The sequence below is a fragment of the Gopherus flavomarginatus genome, chromosome 1 (assembly GCF_025201925.1).
Source record: "Gopherus flavomarginatus isolate rGopFla2 chromosome 1, rGopFla2.mat.asm, whole genome shotgun sequence".
Classification (NCBI taxonomy): domain Eukaryota; kingdom Metazoa; phylum Chordata; order Testudines; family Testudinidae; genus Gopherus; species Gopherus flavomarginatus.
The window spans coordinates 352041579-352063880 of record NC_066617.1 but is presented as its reverse complement, the minus strand read 5'-3'; the positions used below and the strand labels follow the sequence as shown (position 1 = coordinate 352063880).

The 22302-nt window shown below is 43.1% G+C and overlaps 1 protein-coding gene across 4 annotated transcripts in view; it reads right to left on the bottom strand.

Annotated features, from left to right (window-relative positions):
* The window catches only part of DLG2 (discs large MAGUK scaffold protein 2), a 1579821-nt gene that overhangs the window by 1284022 nt on the left and 273497 nt on the right, over nucleotides 1–22302 (bottom strand). The window contains exon 1 of one of the 4 annotated variants that reach the window (XM_050940577.1): nucleotides 5856–6198. The exons of the other annotated variants lie outside the window; for them this stretch is intronic. Within the exon in view, the coding sequence (XP_050796534.1) occupies nucleotides 5856–5885 (30 nt within the window). The 5' untranslated portion in view covers nucleotides 5886–6198. Of the gene's footprint in view, nucleotides 1–5855; nucleotides 6199–22302 lie in introns of those variants that run through there. 4 annotated transcript variants of the gene reach the window in all.

The following is a 22302-nucleotide window of genomic DNA, read 5'->3' as shown; positions in this document are numbered from 1 at the left end:
TAATAATGAGCCAGATCCTCAGCTCATGTAAGTGATCATAGCTAGACTGAGTTCTGAAAGGTTATGCCTATTTACATCAACTTTATTTTTATGAGACCCAGTGGGATTACTCACATGTGTATATTAATTATTCTATGTGATTTTACCTTCTCTTGTCATTGCAGGATCAAATATAAATTTAAGACAATACTCACAGGCATGTAGGTGGCACTTCAGAAAGTCTCATTTAAGAGAATGGGTTAAACACTCTTGGACTTACACCAGCTTTACATCTCTATATGGAGTTACTCCAGATTTACACCAGTGTAAGGAAGAGAAAAATCAGACCCATTCTCTTGAATGGAGTAACTATACCATGCTAATAACTGCAGGGCTGGCTCTTTTCACTAATCATTCACTGATGTATGATCAGAATCTGGCCTGTATTTTATGGACCAGATATTCAGCTCTGACAGATGACTCAAAGAGGGGGTGAGAGATGTCTCTAGCTCACCTCTCTTCTTTCTTGATGGCAGTCAGGAACCCATCCAGCCCATTACAATTTAGAGCAGCCTAAGCAGTTGCTTTACGTTACGCCAGCTGAAATGGTCCCCTGTGGCCACTCTGATGTCAGAGGATTGTCAGAGCATGATGCACACCAACCATGACCCCATCATGTTCGCTTTCATGCTCCCAGAACACCTCGGCTGGGTGGGCCAGAAATGGGATCCAAATGTGCAGCCTTTATGGCACTCAAGGATTCCCCTGCACCAGGGAAATCCCCTGCAAACTGACAGCAGGTAAAGAATCCAGCCTTACATGCCTGTACATTGCCAAAGATAGCACAATAGAAACAACATATAGTAATAGTATGATTGATACATGTTGGCAACATGAAAACGTACTACCCCAGGCACAGAATCTATTGCTCACCCTTACAATGATGCCGATAGAAAGTTGAGTTCTAAACTCTGGCTGTCCCTCTCTGTGCGGCGCTAGTTGGGAAAGGAGAGCTGTTGCTGAAGAATGGAGTGCCTGGGACCAGTGTGCTTTGTAGCGCTCCTCATTTCTGCGTTAGAACGGAACTGTATTTGCTCGTCCAGCACCTACTGCAGAGCGCAAGTATGAGCGCTGGGGGTGGGAAAGGCCTGATGAGACTCCCAAAACGACTGGTTATGCTCCTGTGAAGCCATGGAGCATCCAACCTACAAGCCAAGCCTCGGGATGGCACTCAAGAGAGCAGCACCGCATCATGCTGCCTGGTTCCTGTGTCAGTGTGGAAGAGGCACCCGGCACTGTCTTCCTCTCTGGGAACTCTGACACCACCTGCTCAAGGCAAGGCAGAGTTTTGCCCTCATTATATGTATTGGTGCTGCCTGTTAGAATATAAATATATTGCCAGATCACCAGGAGCTAATACAATAAGAGAGAGAAAGGTAGTTCTTGGCCAGTCAGATTCTGCAAGGCTGGATTTCATGTGATAAACATTTGGTACTGATTATCTCAGTAAATAAGCATATGACCCTGCTCCTGGCAACATTAAGAGATACAGTTCTTTCCCCTACTTCTTCCTTGTAAACGTTTGAATGAATTAAGCCCCTGTAAAAGGTGCGAGACTGACAGCCTTAGAGAGAGGAGTCTTATTAATTTACAGAACTGGACTGGAGCAATACAAGATTTTCCACATAGTTATTCTCAGGAAATATTTAGGACTGACTGGCCCTCAGGCTCACTCCTGGGACTGTCAACAAAATTGTCTGATAGCGATTTTTGGGATGTGCACATCTGTCCATTTGGAAACGGACTGAGACCTTCACACTCACTGCACACAGATCACCAAAGACCCAGGATCATTTTCCCCCTAACATCGAGGATGTTAAACAAACCCCTCACTGATTTAAACTGCTCTGCCATGACAGGTGAATCCGATTTCTGAGGTAAACGTATATTTACATGAATGTGCAACCCACATGTTCCGCATTCTAGGATTAACACAGTATTCCAGTTGAAGTTGATAGTCAAGACCTCAGTGCAGGTATAGTATTAACAGAACATTCACTATTTTCAACCCAAATTTTACTTTCTTAGCTGAGAAAAAGCCAAGCTATATGGTATAATCTGGCCTGTCCTGTCTGTAGCCCCTTGCCTGGCTCACAAGAGAGAGAGGGCAAAAGGTGGAACCTTCCTGCCTCTTGCCCTCAGTGCATTGAGCAGACACTGATGCAGCTGCTATTGCACAAACTGCCTCCCAAAGGCAGAACGGCTGGACCCAAAGCCGGCAGGAAGTGGAGGAGTGCATGCTGAATTTTCCTAAGAGGTGGCAGAGCGGGCCTGTTCCCGTGCTCTCTGTGAACTTTCTGGATACTCCCGCTGGGGCGGAACAGCTCAGTGAAACCCCCAAAGGTATGTCTACACTGCAGCTGGGAGCAAGTTTGGGGGAGACAGACTTATACTAGCAGAACTTGAGCTAGTGCACTAAAAATAGCAGTGTGGACATTGCGGGATGGGATAGGGCTTGGGCTCTCAAGCCTAGAGGGCTAGATGGGCTTGAGAACCTGAACTCCTGTTATTTTTACTGAATTCTATTGACAAAATAATACCATAAATCCATGTGGCTTATGTATCAGCAGAAAAGAAGCTAAATTAAGGACATGATCAATTCAAACAAACAAGAAGCCCATAAAAAAGCCCTGATTCAGCATGTCTGGCTCATGTGTTCAGTAAGAACATGGTGAGAGCAACAAAATAAAATCAGGCAGGCACATTTTGTAGTACTGAGAACATTCAACTTATTGTTTGGGGGAGTTACATTTTTGCTGGAAAAAAACCTGTTTAAATAGAAATCAAGATTTGGGGCAAGTCTTTAACAAGTTCGATCCATTGGGCTGTTGAATTTATAGGGGTCTAAATAATACCTTCATGTATATTACACAGCAATTTAAAGAGCCTATTTATTGCATAACTATTGACTTGACCGCTCTCTGTACGTTATTTTTTATAAACTGGAAATGCTGCAAATACCACAGTAAATTTAATGACCATGTGTTGACTTTTTACTAGCACTGACTGTCTGCACCTTAAGTAAATTTATGTTCCCTTTGTATTCTTTTCAAAACCTGAGGAAAAACAACTAAACATTTACTATCTCTTCATATTAAGATCCACATCTCCGAAGGTGGCCATTACACTTACACGCACAAATCAGGTTAATGGATGCCTAAATATGTGCAATTACTTGATTTTAGGCTAAAAATGACCATTTTGAGACATAAATGCAAGATTTGAGGATATAATGTGTGCGCAACAATTTTATCAAATACCAAATTCTGCTCTCATGAATCCTGAAGTTATTGGCTTCAGTAGAGTTATTCCAGATACACACTGATGTGAACATTACCAGAATTTGGGGCAGTATAGCATAAAACCATCAAGATAGCTATTTTAATACTGTGCAGAAAAAACACAGGGGAAACATCTATAAAATATGTATTACAAGTTATTGCAATTTTTTTAATACTTTGAAGCTTTTAATTGCTGCAGGAGTCACTCACTGCCCACTTTTACAGGGTAATACAGAGTTCCAATGGGTGCAGACATGCACTTTGGACTGATACTCAGTTGTTCTCCATGGTTCCATCCAACTCTACCACCAGTGACTTGCTGCAGAGATTGACTATCCTATCTGCTTTCCCCTGCTCACTTCACCTTGAGCGCTGGTTCATGTATCTACCAGTGTAGTCAGTGAGGTAAGAGGTACAGGACACAGATCTGATGGGAGGAACGGTATCATGGATATGTGGAAGTGGAGGACCTGCTTATCACTGAGGGAGTGAAATGGTTGTGACCCCATGTATGTTACTCTCCACAGGGCTCCATGGAATGCAGAGTTGACTCAGTTCACATGTTCATCATCCATTCGTAGAGCAATTATGTCAGAGGCAGCTTGTTGTTGTTGTTAATAAAAGGAAGGCCAGGTTCCGCTCGCAGTTACACCGAATGCAGACTAGCTCTACTGCAGTCAGCACAGTTATTTATTACATGTGTCAGCACTAACCTTAGGGGCTGTCAAAGCCTACAGCTGCAAGTCCCCACCTGGAGACCTAGAAATGTCAGGGTTAATCCAAGTTCTTAAAGAAGTATCTAACCGTTTTCCTTGCAAAGGCAGCCTCAAAAATGTAAACTGAACATTAGGGCTGAAAGTGCGCACTGAATATTTTATAAAGACCAGGAGTTATTCTGAGACCCCTGACAGTTGCCCAGAGCTGGCCTTTGAGTTCAATGAAATCAATAGCTAGAGGTCCCTCAATTATGTGACTGTAGGACAGCCCTACCCAGACTCCTGCCAATGACACAAGAGTTGGCACCAGCACAATCTCATCTGCTAAATGCAGCTAGACTGTCTCATTAGCTGAGCTGAATGTGTGACCTCTGGCCACAAGGAGGAGCAGGTGGCATGGTCTGAAGGCAAAGGACTCCTGTTTTCTAATCCCAGCACTGAGTCCAATTACCTCTGTGGCCGAACTCAAAGTCACTTTATCTTTCTGCCTTAGTTTCCCCACCTGCAAGAGACGGAGAACAACACTTACCTTCCACACAAGGGTGATGGTGATGGTCATTAGTGAACTGCTGTTCTTAGGCATATTTTTACTGCTAGACTGCTGGTGTATTGAGACCACTGCTCATCATGCTGGCCAGTATTGTGTCATTGTTACCTTGTGCTTGCACGTCTCTTGGCTGCATCCAAGACTTGCTGTCTCTCTGATACCTAGACTACATGCTCTTCAGATCAAGGACCATCTCTTTGGTCTATGGCACCTACCACGATGGGGCCCTGACCTGTGACTGGGACTTTTAGGTGTTACCGTGATACAAACAAGTATTATTTACACAATACTCAAAATGTTCTTGTCACAGCAAAAGCACTCTGTAAAATACTACGCAAACACTGAAATTCACCAGAATTCACTTCAAGCCCTCTGTCAGATAGGGGATTCCCAGAACCCCAGCTTATTCAGTACAACTCTCCTTTACAAATGTTGGCACCAAGCATGAACCCCACTCCAAGTATTTCAGTTCCGCTTCTTCTGCCACAAAACGCCAACAGTGACCTAAAAATGCCTCCCATCATTTTATATTAAATTAGTTCACTAAGTCTGGGGAGTTCCCACAAAAATCCTTTTACTTAGCCCTTTCCTCAAATCCTCAGGCCAGTGACACACATGGAGGCGCGATGATGCGAGGAGTCACTTAAATACGTATTTGGAGGGTGGATGGGATTGTTTAGAAGGCCAATTCAATGGCTCTGACCCTGGTATAATACGGCAGAATTCAGACCAATGCATTTTGATTTTTAAGGCCTAAAGATACAAATCAAAGCTATGTTTTGCCCAAGAAAGCCACATAAGCTACAGAAACTTGCTACTCTCCAATCAGAAATGTTGTTGCTATCTAAACTACATCTGATTGGCTTCTCTAAAATGCTAGGACATATAATACAATCCTCAGATTTTTAAAAAAGAACATGATTGCCTGTTCCCACATTTAAAGAATAAGCTGGCATGATATATTGAGACTATATGTGCATTTTAACATCTATTTTGAAACTGCTCCAGTACTACAGATACTAATAGACACAAGCAAAGTCTAAGGTAAAATATCAAACCATTTTCCTTTTACAGGTAAAAAACACCACCATATCATTTAGGTATAGAAACAAACAGTGTAACCCTCAGATAAAGAGAATAAAATGCCCACTGAAGCAAGGCTTAGTTATTTTGTCTTGCAATCTGAGACACTACATACTCACTCTGTTTAATTACAGGAACAGAATAATAGCAGAAAGATATGCACCCAAAACAGTAATGTTTCAGTCCTACCTTGGTTGTGACAATGCACAGACAATCCATTCTGCAAATCTCCACAGGAGTGTATGTAAATCATAAATCAGCAAGGTTGAGGAAAGGCTTTTGAAACAGCATGAACAGAACCAGAGACTTGAATCTGCACAGCCTGCTTTTCCAATAGGGGCCCTCATAAGAAACTGGAGTCCTCCTCCACAATGCTAAAGGCAGTCATGATTCTCACAGGGATCTGAAAATCCACTAGAAATCATCTCAAGCAAAACTTCCAGGTGGCTTGTTAAGCTTGATTGCTGCATTGTTCAATCTGTGATCAAAATATTCTGTTAAATAGTATGCAGGATTCTAACTGGGAATATGAGAACCACAACAAGCACAAAAGAGCAAAAGCATCACATTTCAGCTCTGGCTCTGATTACACAGTTCTGATCTGCTGTTCCAGTATACCCATCAGATTTCCTTTTCCAAGTCTCTCTCTCTCTCTCCCCTCTTCTTCCCTGCTAACTCTGAATAAGCACAACATACACAACTACTGGGCCCATCTATCAAAGTGCTGTCACTTCTCTGCCAAAACAACTGCTTTGGGTTGTAAAGGTTTTTATTAGGAGCCTGATTCCTGTGAACACTTGAAGTGCATGATTGAAACACTAAGGTGTACATGCTGGGTCATGCGTCACATCTACAATCCCTCAGAGTTACTAGGGTGGATTCTGATTCAGGAAGTGAATATAACAGCTGGATGATAAGAACTTTCAGAATATATAACAAAAAAAATGTCAGGTTAGTAAAAAAGTTAACTGCCTATTTACACTGGCATGCAACGCCCTGGGGTGCAATGTTGGTATAATTATAGTTCACTGCACACAGAAAAAAAACCTCTTTATACATTACATAAAACTAGAGGGACTATTTTTTAAAGTTACGAAAAAAACTTCAAAGATTTAATTAAAAGAACACCCTCAAAGGACAGTTTTAAAACTTCTCAAATTCTTTCCCAAACTTTCTGTGGATCCTTGTCAGCATCAGAGTCTTAATCTGCTCATTTCATGTCCTCTCTGAGTTGCTGACTGTCCTGCAATCTCCCATAGAAAACAAAGCCCCTACCTTTCTTGCAGCGATGCTGGTGTAGAACTTGCCTTTGAGGTGTCTGACATGAATCATGCTGAGTAAGAAAGCTCTCTGTCAGCTCTTAAAGTCTTCCCTTTCTTATAGAGAGAGACAGAGAGAGAGAGAGAAGGGGAAAGATATGTAAAATGAAAGCTCTGGCTGAAGAGAGAGGAAAAAATCAATGCCTCCTATTCACTGGAAAAAAAAATACAGCCAACTGGACCGTTGACAGCAACAAGAGGAAACGTCTAGACACCCATACATTACAATTCACCTTTTCAATCTATCGGACAGCACACTTTCCCCATGGGTGCTATGCTGAGAACCTCTCGTTCTCACTCAGCTAAAGTATGTTTTCAATTAAAAAAAAAAACTTTTTCAAGAAAAAAAAAGGAACGTATAAGAGTCATCTATCTCCCTTCCACAAATTATCAAGGTTATAACCATAATATACTCATGATTGCTAAAGAAGCAAGAAGTTCAGGAAATGACACACAATTATTTTGCCAAAATGAGGTCACTACTACCAAAGTTTTTAAAAAATCCATAGTGAATCAGACATGTGGTCAGAATCAGACAGCAACCAAAAGAAAAAAACCTCACAAACTATTGAAGTTTTACAGGATATAAAATCTTAAAAGGAGACTCTCCAGAGCTTTTAGGACTTAAGACACTTTAATGTCTTCTGAACAACTTCACTGTTTGTGCAGAAAACTGGATTTTTGTAGGTGACACACTGAAGCCTGTACGTTTAGTCCATACTGTGGTTTATTCCATTAGTCAACAGTTTTATTAAAAAACTGGCTAAAAGAATCACTGAACATTTCTTGCTTCACCTGGCCCGCGTACCACTGAAGGGCCAATTAACTCATTATATGGTCTCACCAAAGCCCTGTTTGTAATCTGGGCAGGGCAGGGTAAATGGGAATCCAAATAACTCTAAAACAGGGAGGGATCTGACACCCACATTTACAACACCTTCATTTGATTTCCTGTGTGCTCCTCTATCTGTTGCATTCGATCTATTACAGGAACGTTGTGTGAATTGCTTTCATTTTTAAAAATTACTTAATGACTTGGCTGTAAAAATTCACTCCATAGTCAAAAACTGGTTACCAGGATACATTTCCAAACATATCTCTAACGGCCTGATCTGTAAACACACATGTGAACAACTCTATTCCTGTGAGTAGTCCCATTGGGCTCATGATCCAATTTACAAGGTATTACATGAAAAGTGGAGCAATGGAACTCAGTAAGACTACTTACATGAGTAAAGTGATCCACAGATTTCATCTATGCTCCAATTTGTGCAAATCCTGAATACAAACCATCGTCTCCATGTGTAAAATTAACCACTGTGTGCATGCAAAAGTGTGGGCTTTGCTTGTACAGTACACAAGTTTACTGTGTGCTCATGCCTCCGTCATCCTCCTTTAGCTTACAGTAGAATAGACTTGTGCTTCTAGGGCTGAAGGTCCCTGTTTGATCCTCCCAGATGACCATTGTGTCTGTATGTATGAGGTCACCATTTGTTCCACATGCATGAACAGTAAGTTAGATAAAGCCAGTGCTGCATTGGTAGGGAAGCTGACTGATTCAGTGGTTCTAATTTTTTTTTTTTGAAGCTGTAAATCACAAACCACCTCTCCATGCAACCTCTCAATCCCTATTCCAAAAGTGCCCTCCAGCAACTATCCTGTTCAGATGCATTAAGCATACAAGCAATACTGGGGAACAATATTTAAGAGACAAGATGAAAGCACACTTATTTTAACACTGTGGATTCAGGTGCTTCATTATGTCCTTCCAAAGGTAGATCTTTGCTGATTATTTCTTCTCTTTGAACGTTTGATTTTACATTTATTAGCACCAGTTCTCCCTACATTGCCAGCATCCCCCACTACTCCATTTTCTGTAGGTCATTTTGCAATGTGGTCCTATCCTCCTGTATGTTCTCCACCTCTTCAATTTTCATGTTAACGATAAATATGATCATGACTGAATTACACTATAGAAACACCTGACAAAATTTAGCTATGAAGCAATCACCTAGGGAGAAAAGAGACTATTTTAGTTGTTCCTGTGGTAGGGCTATCAATTAATCGCAGTTAACTCACACAATTAACTAAAAAAAAATTAATCGTCTTTAATCGCACTGTTAAACAATAGAATACCAAATGAAATGTATTAAATATTTTTGGATGTTTTTCTACATTTTCAAATATATCAATTTCAATTACAACACAGAATACAAACTGTATAGTGTTCACTTTGTATTATTTTTTATTATAAATATTTGCACTGTAAAAATGATACACAAAAGAAATGTTTTTTTCAGTTCACCTCCTACAAGTACTGTCTCTTCATCATGAAAGAGCAACTTGCAAATGTAGAGGTTTTTTGTTACATAAGTGCCTGCAAGTCCATTCAGTCCTACTTCTTGTTCAGCCAATCACTAAGAGAAACAAGTTTGTTTACATTTACGGGAGATAATGCTGCTCACTTCTTAATTATAATGTCACCTGAAAGTAAGAACAGGCGTTCACATGGCACTGTTGTAGCTGGCATCGCAAGATATTTATATGCCAAATGCACTAAAGATTCATGTGCCTCTTCATGCTTCAGCCATCGTTCCAGAAAATAATGCATTGATTAAATTTGTGACTGAACTCCTCGGGGGAGAATTGTATGTCTCCTCTGTTTTACCCGCATTCTGCAATATATTTCATGTTATAGCAGTCTCGGATGATGACCCAGCACATGTTCATTCTAAGAACACTTTCACTGCAAATTTGACAAAATGCAAAGAAGATAACGATGTGAAATTTCTAAAGATAGCTACAACACTCAACTCAAGATTTAAGAATCTGAAATGCCTTCCAAAATCTGAGAGGGACGAGGTGTGGAGCATGCTTTCAGAAGTCTTAAAAGGGCAACACTCTGATGCGGAAACTACAGAACCCAAACCACCAAAAAAGAAAATCAACCTTCTGCTGGTGGCATCTGACTCAGATGATGAAAATGAACACGTGCTGGTCCTCACTGCTTTGGATCATTATCAAGCAGAACCCCTTCATCAGCATGGACACATGTCCTCTGGAGTGTTGGTTGAAGCATGAAGGGACATATGAATCTTTATGATATCTGGCAAGTAAATACCTTGTGATGCTAGATAGAACAGTGCTATGCAAACACCTGTTCTCACTTTCAGCTGACATTGTAAACAAGAAGCAGGCAGCATTATCTTCCTGAAATGTAAACAAACTTGTTTGTCTGAGCGATTGGCTGAACAAGAAGTAGGATTGATTAGACTTGTAGGTTCTAAAGTTTTACATTGTTTTATTTTTGAATGAAGGTTTTTTTGTACATAATTCTACATTTGTAAGTTCAACTTTCATGAAAAAGAGATTGCACTATGGTACTTGTATTAGGTGAATTGAAAAATATTATTTCTTTTGTATTTTACAGTGCAAATATTTGTAATAAAAATTAAATATAAAGTGAGGACTGTATTCTGTGTTGTAACTGAAATTAATATATTTGCAACTGTAGAAAACATCCAAAAACATTTAAATAAATGGTACTCTATTCTTGTTTAACAGCGCAATTAATCGCAATTAATTTTTTTAATCACTTGACAGCCCTAATAGCTTGTAAGAAAAAACCCAAGCTATAATACAACGTAAAACCAAGAGGAAGGTTTCCATGATTTTTTATTAATATTCTGTTAAAACAGTGTTTTTAAATATTTTCTAGATTGTTTAAAACCCAAACCTGGCAGTGCTAAGAATTTCAAAGCTAAATTGACTACAAACAAAACTGAAACCGGCATTATTGTTAAATCTGAATGAAAAACAAGAAGTAAACAAAAGGCATTGGAAGTTCAGCAATTTTGAAAATCAGACCACTTATTCAGATACTGAACATTAGGCACCCATTTTTGAAAATCTTGGTCTTAAGTCTTTTGTATTTCATGACATCTGTCAGTCTGTACCATAATAGTGTTGACATTTTATTTGTCAAATTGCCAAGTGTTTGTCCAGCACTCTAAGCATCATATTGTCATAAACAGATAGCTAAGGGTTAATGTCTCTTTCACCTGAAGCACCTGACCAGAGGACCAATCAGGAAACCGGATTTTTTCAACTTTGGGTGGAGGGAATTGAGTGTTTTAGTCTTTGTTTTCTGGCTGCCTGCCTTCTCTGAGCTTTGGAGAAGTAGTTCTACTTTCTAGTCTTCTGTTTCCAAGTGTAAGGACAAAGAGATCAGATAGTAAGTTATATGGTTTCTTTTCTTTGGGATTTGCATGAATATAAGTGCTGGAGTGCTTTGATTTGTATTCTTTTGGAATAAGGCTGTTTATTCAATATTCTTTTAAGCAATTGGCCCTGTATTGTGTCATCTTAATACAGAGAGACTATTTGTATTTTTTCTTTCTTTTTTTATATAAAGCTTTCTTTTAAGACCTGTTGGAGTTTTTCTTTACTGCAGGGAAATTGAGTCTGTACTCACCAGGGAATTGGTGGGAGGAAGAAATCAGGGGAGATCTGTGTGTGTTGAAGTGGCTAGCCTGATTTTGCATTCCCTCTGGGGGAATAGGAAAGTACTTTTTGTTTCCAGGATTGGGAACAGAGAGGGAGATTCACTCTGTTTGGATTCACAGAGCTTATGTCTGTGTATCTCTCCAGGAGCATCTGGAGGGGGGAAGGGAAAAAGGATTATTTCCCTTTGTTGTGAGACTCAAGGGATTTGGGTCTTGGGGTCCCCAGGGAAGGTTTTTCAGAGGGACCAGAGTGCCCCAAAACACTCTAATTTTTTGGGTGGTGGCAGCAGGTACCAGGTCCAGGCTGGTGGCTAAGCTTGGAGGTTTTCATGCTAACCCCCATATTTTGGACGCTAAGGTCCAAAACTGGGACTAAGGTTATTACATGGCGGCAGCTGGTGGGAGATAGACAGAATCCAGAAGCCAGTAGAAATATTATATTTTTCGTTTCTCTGCTAAGGGCTTTTTAGCAGAGAGAAACAGTTTGGTTTTTTAAGGGAACCAGAGAGAAATTTTTTTTTTCTGCTCTCTCTGGCAGTTTGTGGCTTGCATGTTAAGCAGAAGTCGTTAAGGACTATTAACAGTCTTTTGTCACACAATAGCCCTCCCATTAGGAGTCAAGTACCAGCACTTATAGGCATGCAAATAAAGTGGTTTTTCTGGTTTCCCTTCATTGAACATTAGCTAGAAAGAGAAAAAGAAAAAAGGCACTGTTGCTAGGCAGACTTCAGGAGGCAACAGAGAACCTGCAGTTCAAAAGATAAACACCGGAGGGCACCCCAACACAAGAAAACAGGAACCATGACTTCTAAGGCAAAAATTGACGCCGAAGAACAAATCAAAGAAGCTGAACACAGGCGAGAGATGGAAAAACACAAACAGCAACTGGAAATAAAACAAAAAGAGATGGAGATGAAAGAAAGAGAAGAACAGATCAAAGAGGCAGCCTACCAAAGAGAACAGGCAGCCTACCAAAGAGAACAGGCAGCCTACCAAAGAGGCAGCCAAGGAGGCAGCACACAAAAGAAAACTAGAAGAAGAAGAGGTGGCCCACCGCCGAGAAATGGAAAACCACCACCGAGAAATGGAAAAACAACAAAAAGAGAATGAAGAGAAGGAAAAACAGAGAAAACATGAACTGGAGTTGGCAAAAGCTGGGCTGCATGTGCCAGCCAACCCTAACAACCCGGCGCCAAATATTGCTCCACAGCACAGGAAATTTCCCACCTACAAGGCAGGTGATGACACCGAGGCCTTCTTGGAAAATTTTGAAAGAGCCTGTCTTGGGTACAGCATTCCTGAAGACCAGTACATGGTAGAATTGAGGTCACAGCTCAGTGGACCTTTAGCAGAGGTGGCAGCTGAAATGCCTAAGCACCAAATGAATGACTATAAACTTTTCCTAACCAAGGCCAGATACAGGATGGGGATAACCCCAGATCATGCCCGTCGGCGTTTCAGAAACCAAAAGTGGAAACCAGAGGAGTCATTTCCCAAACACGCCTACTGCATTGCAAAAAACTATGAGGCCTGGCTAACAGGAAACAACATTCAAACCTTGGAAGAACTGAACCTCCTCATACAAATGGAGCAGTTCTTGGATGGTGTTCCTGAAGACATCACACGGTACATACAAGATGGAAACCCCAAGAATATCGCTGAGGCGGGGGAGATTGGAGCCAAATGGATGGAACTGGCAGAAAGCAAGAAAGCTACTGTCAAGGGGAACGATTACCCCAGGGGGCACACAGACCATAAACCCTACAACCGAGGACAGCCAAAGACCCCACATACCACCCAAGTAAAGCCACAGATACCCTACCCTTCAACCTCACCAGTCTCCAGTAACTCACCTCGGCCCAGTGACCCATCAGATGGAAGATGCTTTAAGTGTAATGAACTGGGACATATCAAGGCCAAGTGTCCCAAGAACACCATGCGAGTGCAATTCATTACACCACCATCACACCAAAGATCCCCAGGCCCGGATGCCTCTCAAATACCCTTGGAGCGAAGGGAAAATTTGAGAGTGGGCGGAAAGAAGGTTACTGCGTGGAGAGACACGGGGGCACAAGTGTCAGCTATCCACCAATCCTTCGTTGACCCCAAATTCATCAACCCAAAGGCCAAAGTTACAATTTACCCCTTCATGTCACAAGCTGTAGACTTGCCTACAGCTCAACTGCCTGTCCAGTACAAAGGCTGGTCAGGAATGTGGACTTTTGCAGTCTATGACAATTATCCTATCCCCATGCTACTGGGGGAAGACTTGGCCAACCAGGTGAGGCGGGCCAAAAGAGTGGGAATGGTTACACGTAGCCAAACCAGGCAAGCTTCCAGACCCATTTCTGTTCCTGAACCGTCCACAGAGGCCCCGTCTGTGTTACCAGAGACCCAGACAGAGGTAGTGGACCCGGATTCCATGCCTACCACTGAAACAGCCACAGCATCTCCAGTCCCAGGCCCGGAACTGGAACAGCAACCAGCACCAGCAAGTGCAACTACATCTTCAAACTCAACGCCAGAGGGCGCCAGCGAGCCAAAACTGGCAGAAGCACAAGACAGCCATACCCAAAAGGCTCAGCCAGAGCCTGAAATACCCTCAGGTACACCAGCAACGGAAACAACCCCATCACCTACATCGCTTCCAGAGGGACCAAGCCCAAGTCCACAGTCTGAGGAAGAACTGGTGACCCCAGCCTCAAGGGAACAGTTCCAGACTGAGCAGGAAGCAGATGACAGCCTTCAGAAAGCTTGGGCGGCGGCACGGAGCACCCCACCGCCTCTCAGCTCTTCTAATCGATCCCGGTTTGTTATAGACCAAGGACTTTTATACAAGGAAATTCTTTCTGGTGGACACCGGGAAGAATGGCAGCCGCAAAAACAGTTGGTGGTTCCAACTAAGTACCGGGAGAAGCTCTTAAGCTTAGCCCATGATCATCCCAGTGGCCATGCTGGGGTGAACAGAACCAAGGACCGGTTGGGGAAGTCCTTCCACTGGGAGGGGATGGGCAAGGACGTTGCCAAGTATGTCCGGTCTTGTGAGGTATGCCAAAGAGTGGGAAAGCCTCAAGACCAGGTCAAGGCCCCTCTCCAGCCACTCCCCATAATTGAGGTCCCATTTCAGCGAGTAGCTGTGGATATTCTGGGCCCTTTCCCAAAAAAGACGCCCAGAGGAAAGCAGTACGTACTGACTTTAGTGGACTTTGCTACCCGATGGCCAGAAGCAGTCGCTCTAGGCAACACCAGGGCTAACACTGTGTGCCTGGCCCTAACAGACATCTTTGCCAGGGTAGGTTGGCCCTCTGACATCCTTACAGATTCAGGGTCTAATTTCCTGGCAGGGACCATGGAAAAACTGTGGGAAACTCATGGGGTGAATCACTTGGTTGCCACCCCGTACCACCATCAAACCAATGGCCTGGTTGAAAGGTTCAATGGAACTTTGGGGGCCATGATACGAAAATTCATCAACGAATTCTCCAATAATTGGGACCTAGTGTTGCAGCAGTTGCTGTTTGCCTACAGGGCTGTACCACATCCCAGTTTAGGGTTTTCACCATTTGAACTTGTGTATGGTCACGAGGTTAAGGGGCCATTACAGTTGGTGAAGCAGCAATGGGAGGGGTTTACGCCTTCTCCAGGAACTAACATTCTGGACTTTGTAAGCAACCTACAAAGCACCCCCCGACAATCTTTAGCCCTTGCTAAAGAGAACCTAAAGGATGCTCAAGAAGAGCAAAAGGCCTGGTATGACAGACATGCCAGAGAACGTTCCTTCAAGGTAGGAGACCAGGTTATGGTCTTGAAGGCGCAACAGGCCCATAAGATGGAAGCATCATGGGAAGGGCCATTCACGGTCCAAGAGCGCCTGGGAGCTGTAAACTACCTCATAGCATTTCCCAATTCCTCACTAAAGCCTAAAGTGTACCATGTTAATTCTCTCAAGCCTTTCTATTCCAGAGACTTACAGGTTTGTCAGTTTACAGTCCAGGGAGAGGATGCTGAGTGGCCTGACGGTGTCTACTACGACGGGAAAAAAGACGGTGGCGTGGAAGAGGTGAACCTCTCAACCACCCTGGAACGTCTGCAGCGGCAACAAATCAAGGAGCTGTGCACTAGCTTCGCCCCATTGTTCTCAGCCACCCCAGGACGGACTGAACGGGCATACCACTCCATTGATACAGGTAATGCTCACCCAATCAGAACCCCACCCTACCGAGTGTCTCCTCATGCCCAAGCTGCTATAGAACGGGAGATCCAGAACATGCTACAGATGGGTATAATCCGCCCATCTTCCAGTGCATGGGCATCTCCAGTGGTTCTGGTACCCAAACCAGATGGGGAAATACGCTTTTGCGTGGACTACCGTAAGCTAAATGCTGTAACTCGTCCGGACAACTATCCAGTGCCACGCACTGATGAGCTATTGGAGAAGTTGGGACGTGCCCAGTTCATCTCTACAATAGACTTAACCAAGGGGTACTGGCAAGTACCGCTAGATGAACCTGCCAAGGAGAGGTCAGCATTCGTCACCCATGCGGGGGTGTATGAATTCAATGTCCTTCCTTTCGGCCTTCGAAATGCACCCGCCACCTTCCAGAGGCTGGTAGATGGTCTACTAGCTGGACTGGCAGAATTTGCAGTTGCCTACCTCGATGATGTGGCCATTTTTTCAGACTCCTGGCCCGAACACCTACTACACCTGGAAAAGGTCTTTGAGCGCATCAGGCAGGCAGGACTAACTGTTAAGGCCAAAAAGTGTCAAACAGGCCAAAACAGAGTGACTTACCTGGGGCACCAGGTGGGTCGAGGAACCATAAACCCCCTACAGGCCAAGGTGGATGCTATCCAAAAGTGGCCTGTCCCAAAGTCAAAGAAGCAGGTCCAATCCTTCTTAGGCTTGGCCGGATACTACAGGCGATTTGTACCCCACTACAGCCAAATCGCTGCCCCACTGACCGACCTGACCAAAAAGACCCAGCCAAATGCAGTTAAGTGGACTGATGAGTGTCAAAAGGCCTTTACCCAACTTAAGGCAACGCTCATGTCTGACCCTGTGCTCAGGGCCCCGGACTTTGACAAGCCATTCCTAGTAACCACAGATGCATCTGAGCGTGGTATAGGAGCAGTGCTCATGCAGGAAGCAACAGATCACAACTTCCATCCTGTCATGTTTCTCAGTAAGAAACTGTCTGAGAGGGAAAGTCACTGGTCAGTCAGTGAAAAGGAATGCTATGCCATTGTGTACGCCCTGGAAAAGCTACGCCCATATGTTTGGGGACGGCGGTTCCAACTACAAACTGACCATGCTGCACTACAGTGGCTTCATACTGCCAAGGGGAACAACAAGAAACTTCTTCGTTGGAGTTTAGCTCTCCAAGATTTTGATTTTGAAATTCAACACATCACAGGAGCTTCTAATAAAGTTGCTGATGCACTCTCCCGTGAGAGTTTCCCAGAATTCAGTAGTTAAAAAGTGTTCTTAAAATGTAAAAGTCTGTTAGTTATATACTTAGGAGTATATGTAAAGGTGTATGTGTTGTATTAATCTGTTTATTTTCAAGTTCTAGAAGGAAATCGCCGCCAGTGAGCTTCCCCACTGTCTGCAATTTGGGGGGCGTGTCATAAACAGATAGCTAAGGGTTAATGTCTCTTTCACCTGAAGCACCTGACCAGAGGACCAATCAGGAAACCGGATTTTTTCAACTTTGGGTGGAGGGAATTGAGTGTTTTAGTCTTTGTTTTCTGGCTGCCTGCCTTCTCTGAGCTTTGGAGAAGTAGTTCTACTTTCTAGTCTTCTGTTTCCAAGTGTAAGGACAAAGAGATCAGATAGTAAGTTATATGGTTTCTTTTCTTTGGGATTTGCATGAATATAAGTGCTGGAGTGCTTTGATTTGTATTCTTTTGGAATAAGGCTGTTTATTCAATATTCTTTTAAGCAATTGGCCCTGTATTGTGTCATCTTAATACAGAGAGACTATTTGTATTTTTTCTTTCTTTTTTTATATAAAGCTTTCTTTTAAGACCTGTTGGAGTTTTTCTTTACTGCAGGGAAATTGAGTCTGTACTCACCAGGGAATTGGTGGGAGGAAGAAATCAGGGGAGATCTGTGTGTGTTGAAGTGGCTAGCCTGATTTTGCATTCCCTCTGGGGGAATAGGAAAGTACTTTTTGTTTCCAGGATTGGGAACAGAGAGGGAGATTCACTCTGTTTGGATTCACAGAGCTTATGTCTGTGTATCTCTCCAGGAGCATCTGGAGGGGGGAAGGGAAAAAGGATTATTTCCCTTTGTTGTGAGACTCAAGGGATTTGGGTCTTGGGGTCCCCAGGGAAGGTTTTTCAGAGGGACCAGAGTGCCCCAAAACACTCTAATTTTTTGGGTGGTGGCAGCAGGTACCAGGTCCAGGCTGGTGGCTAAGCTTGGAGGTTTTCATGCTAACCCCCATATTTTGGACGCTAAGGTCCAAAACTGGGACTAAGGTTATTACACATATACACCTCTACCCCTTTATAAGACCACCCATTATAACATGAACTTGGATATAACGTGGTAAAGCAGCGCTCCAGGGGGCGGGGCTGCGCACACCAGCGGATCAAATCAAGTTCGATATAACGCAGTTTCACCTATAACACAGTAAGATTTTTTGGCTCCCAAGGATAGCGTTATATTGACGTAGAGGTGTATATAGAATACATAGGTAAATATATCACTTTTACAAATGTGGACAGGGATTTGTTTAATTTGGTGGACCTCAAATTGTGGACCAGGGAGCACCTGGTAGTGACATGCAAATTGCTGGCTGGTCGCATAGTGCTAGATCCTTCCCCTTGTTTCCTGTTGCTAAACTGCCTTGAAAGTTGCTAAAAATAGCTTAATTGCTTTCCCACTGTTTCTTTTTAACAAAAGCAATTGATGTACTTGCCCAGATGAACCCTAACTAGAAGGGTTGTCCCATTATGGCACCCAATTAGCACTCAGTTAATGTGGGTTATGATTGGTTTGTTATTGGGTCACCACTGGGAGGAAGGGGTCTGAGCAATCATGTATGGGAGGAGAAATGGCTCTGAAACAATCTCTCTTTTAAGATGTGGTCCATGCTACAGAAAAGTTTGGGAAATCCTAAATTGGTAGCTCCCCTACAGGTATCCCTCCTCATGGTTTCTATAATTAAAGGGCAACTAAAATGATTAGGAGTTTGGAGAGGGTCCCATATGAGGAAAGAGACTCTTCAGCTTGGAAAAGGGGAGATTAAGGGGGGATATGATAGAGGTATATAAAATCATGAGTGATGTTGAGAAAGTGGATAAGGAAAAGTTATTTACTTATTCCCATAATACAAGAACTAATTAAGAAATTAATAGGCAGCAGGTTTAAAACAAATAAAAGGAAGTTCTTCTTCACACAGCGCACAGTCAGCTTGTGGAACTCCTTACCTGAGGAGGTTGTGAAGGCTGGGACTATAACAATGTTTAAAAGAGAACTGGATAAATTCATGGTGGTTAAGTCCATAAATGGCTATTAGCCAGGAGGGGTAAAGTATGGTGTCCCTGGCCTCTGTTTGTCAGAGGATGGAGATGGATGGCAGGAGAGAGATCACTTGATCACTGCCTGTTAGGTTCACTCCCTCTGGTGCACCTGGCATTGGCCACTGTTGGTAGATAGATACTGGGCTAAATGGACCTTTGGTCTGACCCAGTACGGCTGTTCTTATGTTCTTATGTTCTTAAAGGCTAAGCCCAGAACAAAATGTAAAACAGGGAAAAATTAAATCAATAGCTCATGAGACTTTGGGTCAAAAAGTAAAAGTGAAGGTCAATGCAAATGCAATTCTGCTCCTTATGGCTGCAGCAGCCCCTGACAGTAGTAGGTCTCCTGTGGTTTTACTGCAAGGGTAATATTTTCCACTGTGCACCTGTAAAAGGGATCACTCACCACAGGAGCACCTCCTTGTGGCCAGGTATCGCGTCGCAGCTGTCTCCCCATATAGTGACCCCTGACAACGGTGACCCCATTGCTGCAGCGGTCTCTCTTCCTGCAACTTGGCCTTTCAGCCAGATCAGGCTTTATTCCACCTCTTCTGGGGTAACAGATAATCCAACCAAACTATAGTGCAATGACCTTATAGCAGGTCTTCATCTGTCTCTGGGCTCTGTTGTCCTTTCATCCCTTACCTCAGGGAGTTTCACCCCACCTTCCCCAGTGAACAGTAGGAGAATCCAGACCTACCCTAACCTCAGGTTTCCAGGCCAAGGACCCTGTACCTGGCCCACGTCTGCTCCCTCAGACTCGTTGTTACCTTTTCTATCCCCCAGAAAGTGACTGCAGATTCTCTCCCTGCAGCCCCCTTCTGCTACAAACTTCCTCTCTTCAGAATAACCAGCTTGCTCCTGCCCAACTGGCCTTCATGTTCAGTTAAGCCTCGCTCTCTATCCAGGTGACATAATTGACTTCTAAGGTCCACATTAACCCCTTCAGGGCCTGGTGGTCTCATTGCACCACAGCTCACAGGTAAGCACAATTGTACAGAACTGTGCACCTCAGCATGGAGGGGCAGGATCTGCAAGGTTTACTGTAGCTCTGGAGCTGCAGTGTGGCTCCTCTTCCACTCCACGACCTATTGGGGAGGACTCCTTCCCTTCCAGCCCCTCTGAAGATCCCCACATACAGTGAATTACTTGGAATGCCCACTGGGGCTTCCATTTTGCACTAGTCTATCCAAGTACCTCACAGCCCAAGCACCTACACATGAAGCAAGTCAAATATCCATTTTCTAATGGACAACATACACTTTTGAGGACTATAAATTTAGGGCACGATTGTGGCATTTGGTTGCTTCTCCCTGCATACCCAGACAGTTTTTCAGGCCTATATGGAGACAGTGAGGTTCACTCCTAGCCTTTGGTGTGGAGCACAGGATGAGGAAGGCTCTTTTTGTTAGCCCAATAGCCCTGCCAGGATCATAGATAATCAAGCCTTTAAAAAGCACCATGCCTTTATAATTCACAACTCCTGTTTAATGTTTTACTTTATTATTTTTCATACAATGACATAACTGTTTTATCTCAACACCCACAACTCTCTTATTCAGAATGAAACAGAAGTGCTTCAGTTAAATATGCAACACTAGGTTACGTGGGCGGCACGCCCAGCAGTAAAAGCACAAGGGTAATGCTTCCTAAAGTGGCTCTCAGCTTTCAAGTTACACAGTGCTATCAAGATTTCATTTTAATTCCCAGCCACTCTGACTAGTGAAATTAACATCCAATCAATCATCAGCATCTGAAAAGCGCGATACGTATGTTTAAATACATAGCCAGCCCTATATACACCTCTACCCCGATAAAACGTGACCCGATATAACACGAATTCAGATCTAATGCGGTAAAGCAGCGCTACAGGGGGCGGGCCTGCGCACTCCGGCAGATCAAAGCAAGTTCAATATAACACGGTTTCACCTATAACGCAGTAAGATTTTTTTGGTTCCTGAGGACAGCATTATATCAGGGTAGCGGTGTAGCTGCATGTCACTGTCATAGCAGTGCACAATTGACATTAAAGCACAGTCACTTAAAAAAGGGATTAGACAAAATGCCTCTTTCACATAAAGTGACACAACTAGCAAATGTCAGAAATTAAAATAAAACTTCTGCCATGGTGGAAAAATCCCAGTTTCAGGAAGTTCATTGTTTGGGAATGCTGGCCAGGACGATGGAATTCTAACCTAGTGTGCTCAGTGTACTTGGGATCTTCATCTCAGGGTAACTAACATGCATGAGTTATCACCAGATAAAAACACAGTGGAAACCAGGTACTTCAGTTTTACAAGGTAAACTCCCCAAGGTCAACCCCTGACAGCGGTACAGGACTTTTTACCTCATGGTGAAACTAAAGTGCCTGATCTTCACTGTACCTCAGTAATAGCTCATGCATGTTAGTGATATACTTTTTTTTTTAGCCGTGAAGATAAGGTCAATGTAATAGTTATTTCTATGCAGATTTTTATTTGTGAGTAGGGCAGACAGCCTCTTGCTGGGGTCAAGAAGGTCCTGATACTTTACCAGGGGCTTTAAGTGAAGAGGTGTGTGATGTAGCGCTCTTCCTTTGGATGTTGACACTGGGAATGACATTTCCTGACCACGGACACAGAGTTAGCACAATTGATGCTGCGTTCCCCAATTAGTAAATGAGGAACGTCACATCTTATGCCCTGCCCTGTGACATCAAGAAAACTATTTGGGCCATGTCTGCTGCTTAATTGGTAATTGGTAATTTCCAGTCCTGGAACTTCAGCCATAAACATAATGGATCAAATTCTATGAGGGGCTGAGCATGTTTAATACCCACTGAGATCAATGGGCTATATGATTATTTCAGCTTGGTACTGGGGACACAGTATACAGGTATACTGTATACAGGTCCTGATCCTGCAAGTTGCTGAATGCCCTCATTTCCCATTGACTACAATGAGAATTAAGGGTGTTCAGCAACCTCCCAGAACCAGGCTAATAATCAGCAGATCTCAGGACACAATTCTGCAAATCTTAACCACACCGAGTAGAACTTACATATCACTCGGCATGAAAAAGGACTGCAGATCGAGTGGAAACACAGCGGCAAGAGAAAATCAGAAAGACATGCTGGATCATTGCAGTTATGAATTTTAAGGAGTTAACAAATGACAAAGCCAACATAGTTTACACATAGCCAGTGAGAAGGTCTTAGACAAGAGGTAATAAATAACCCGCAAGTCTTCAGTGTTAAAGAAACAAAGCTCTTTAGAGGTCAACTAATTATCCCAACCCAGTTAA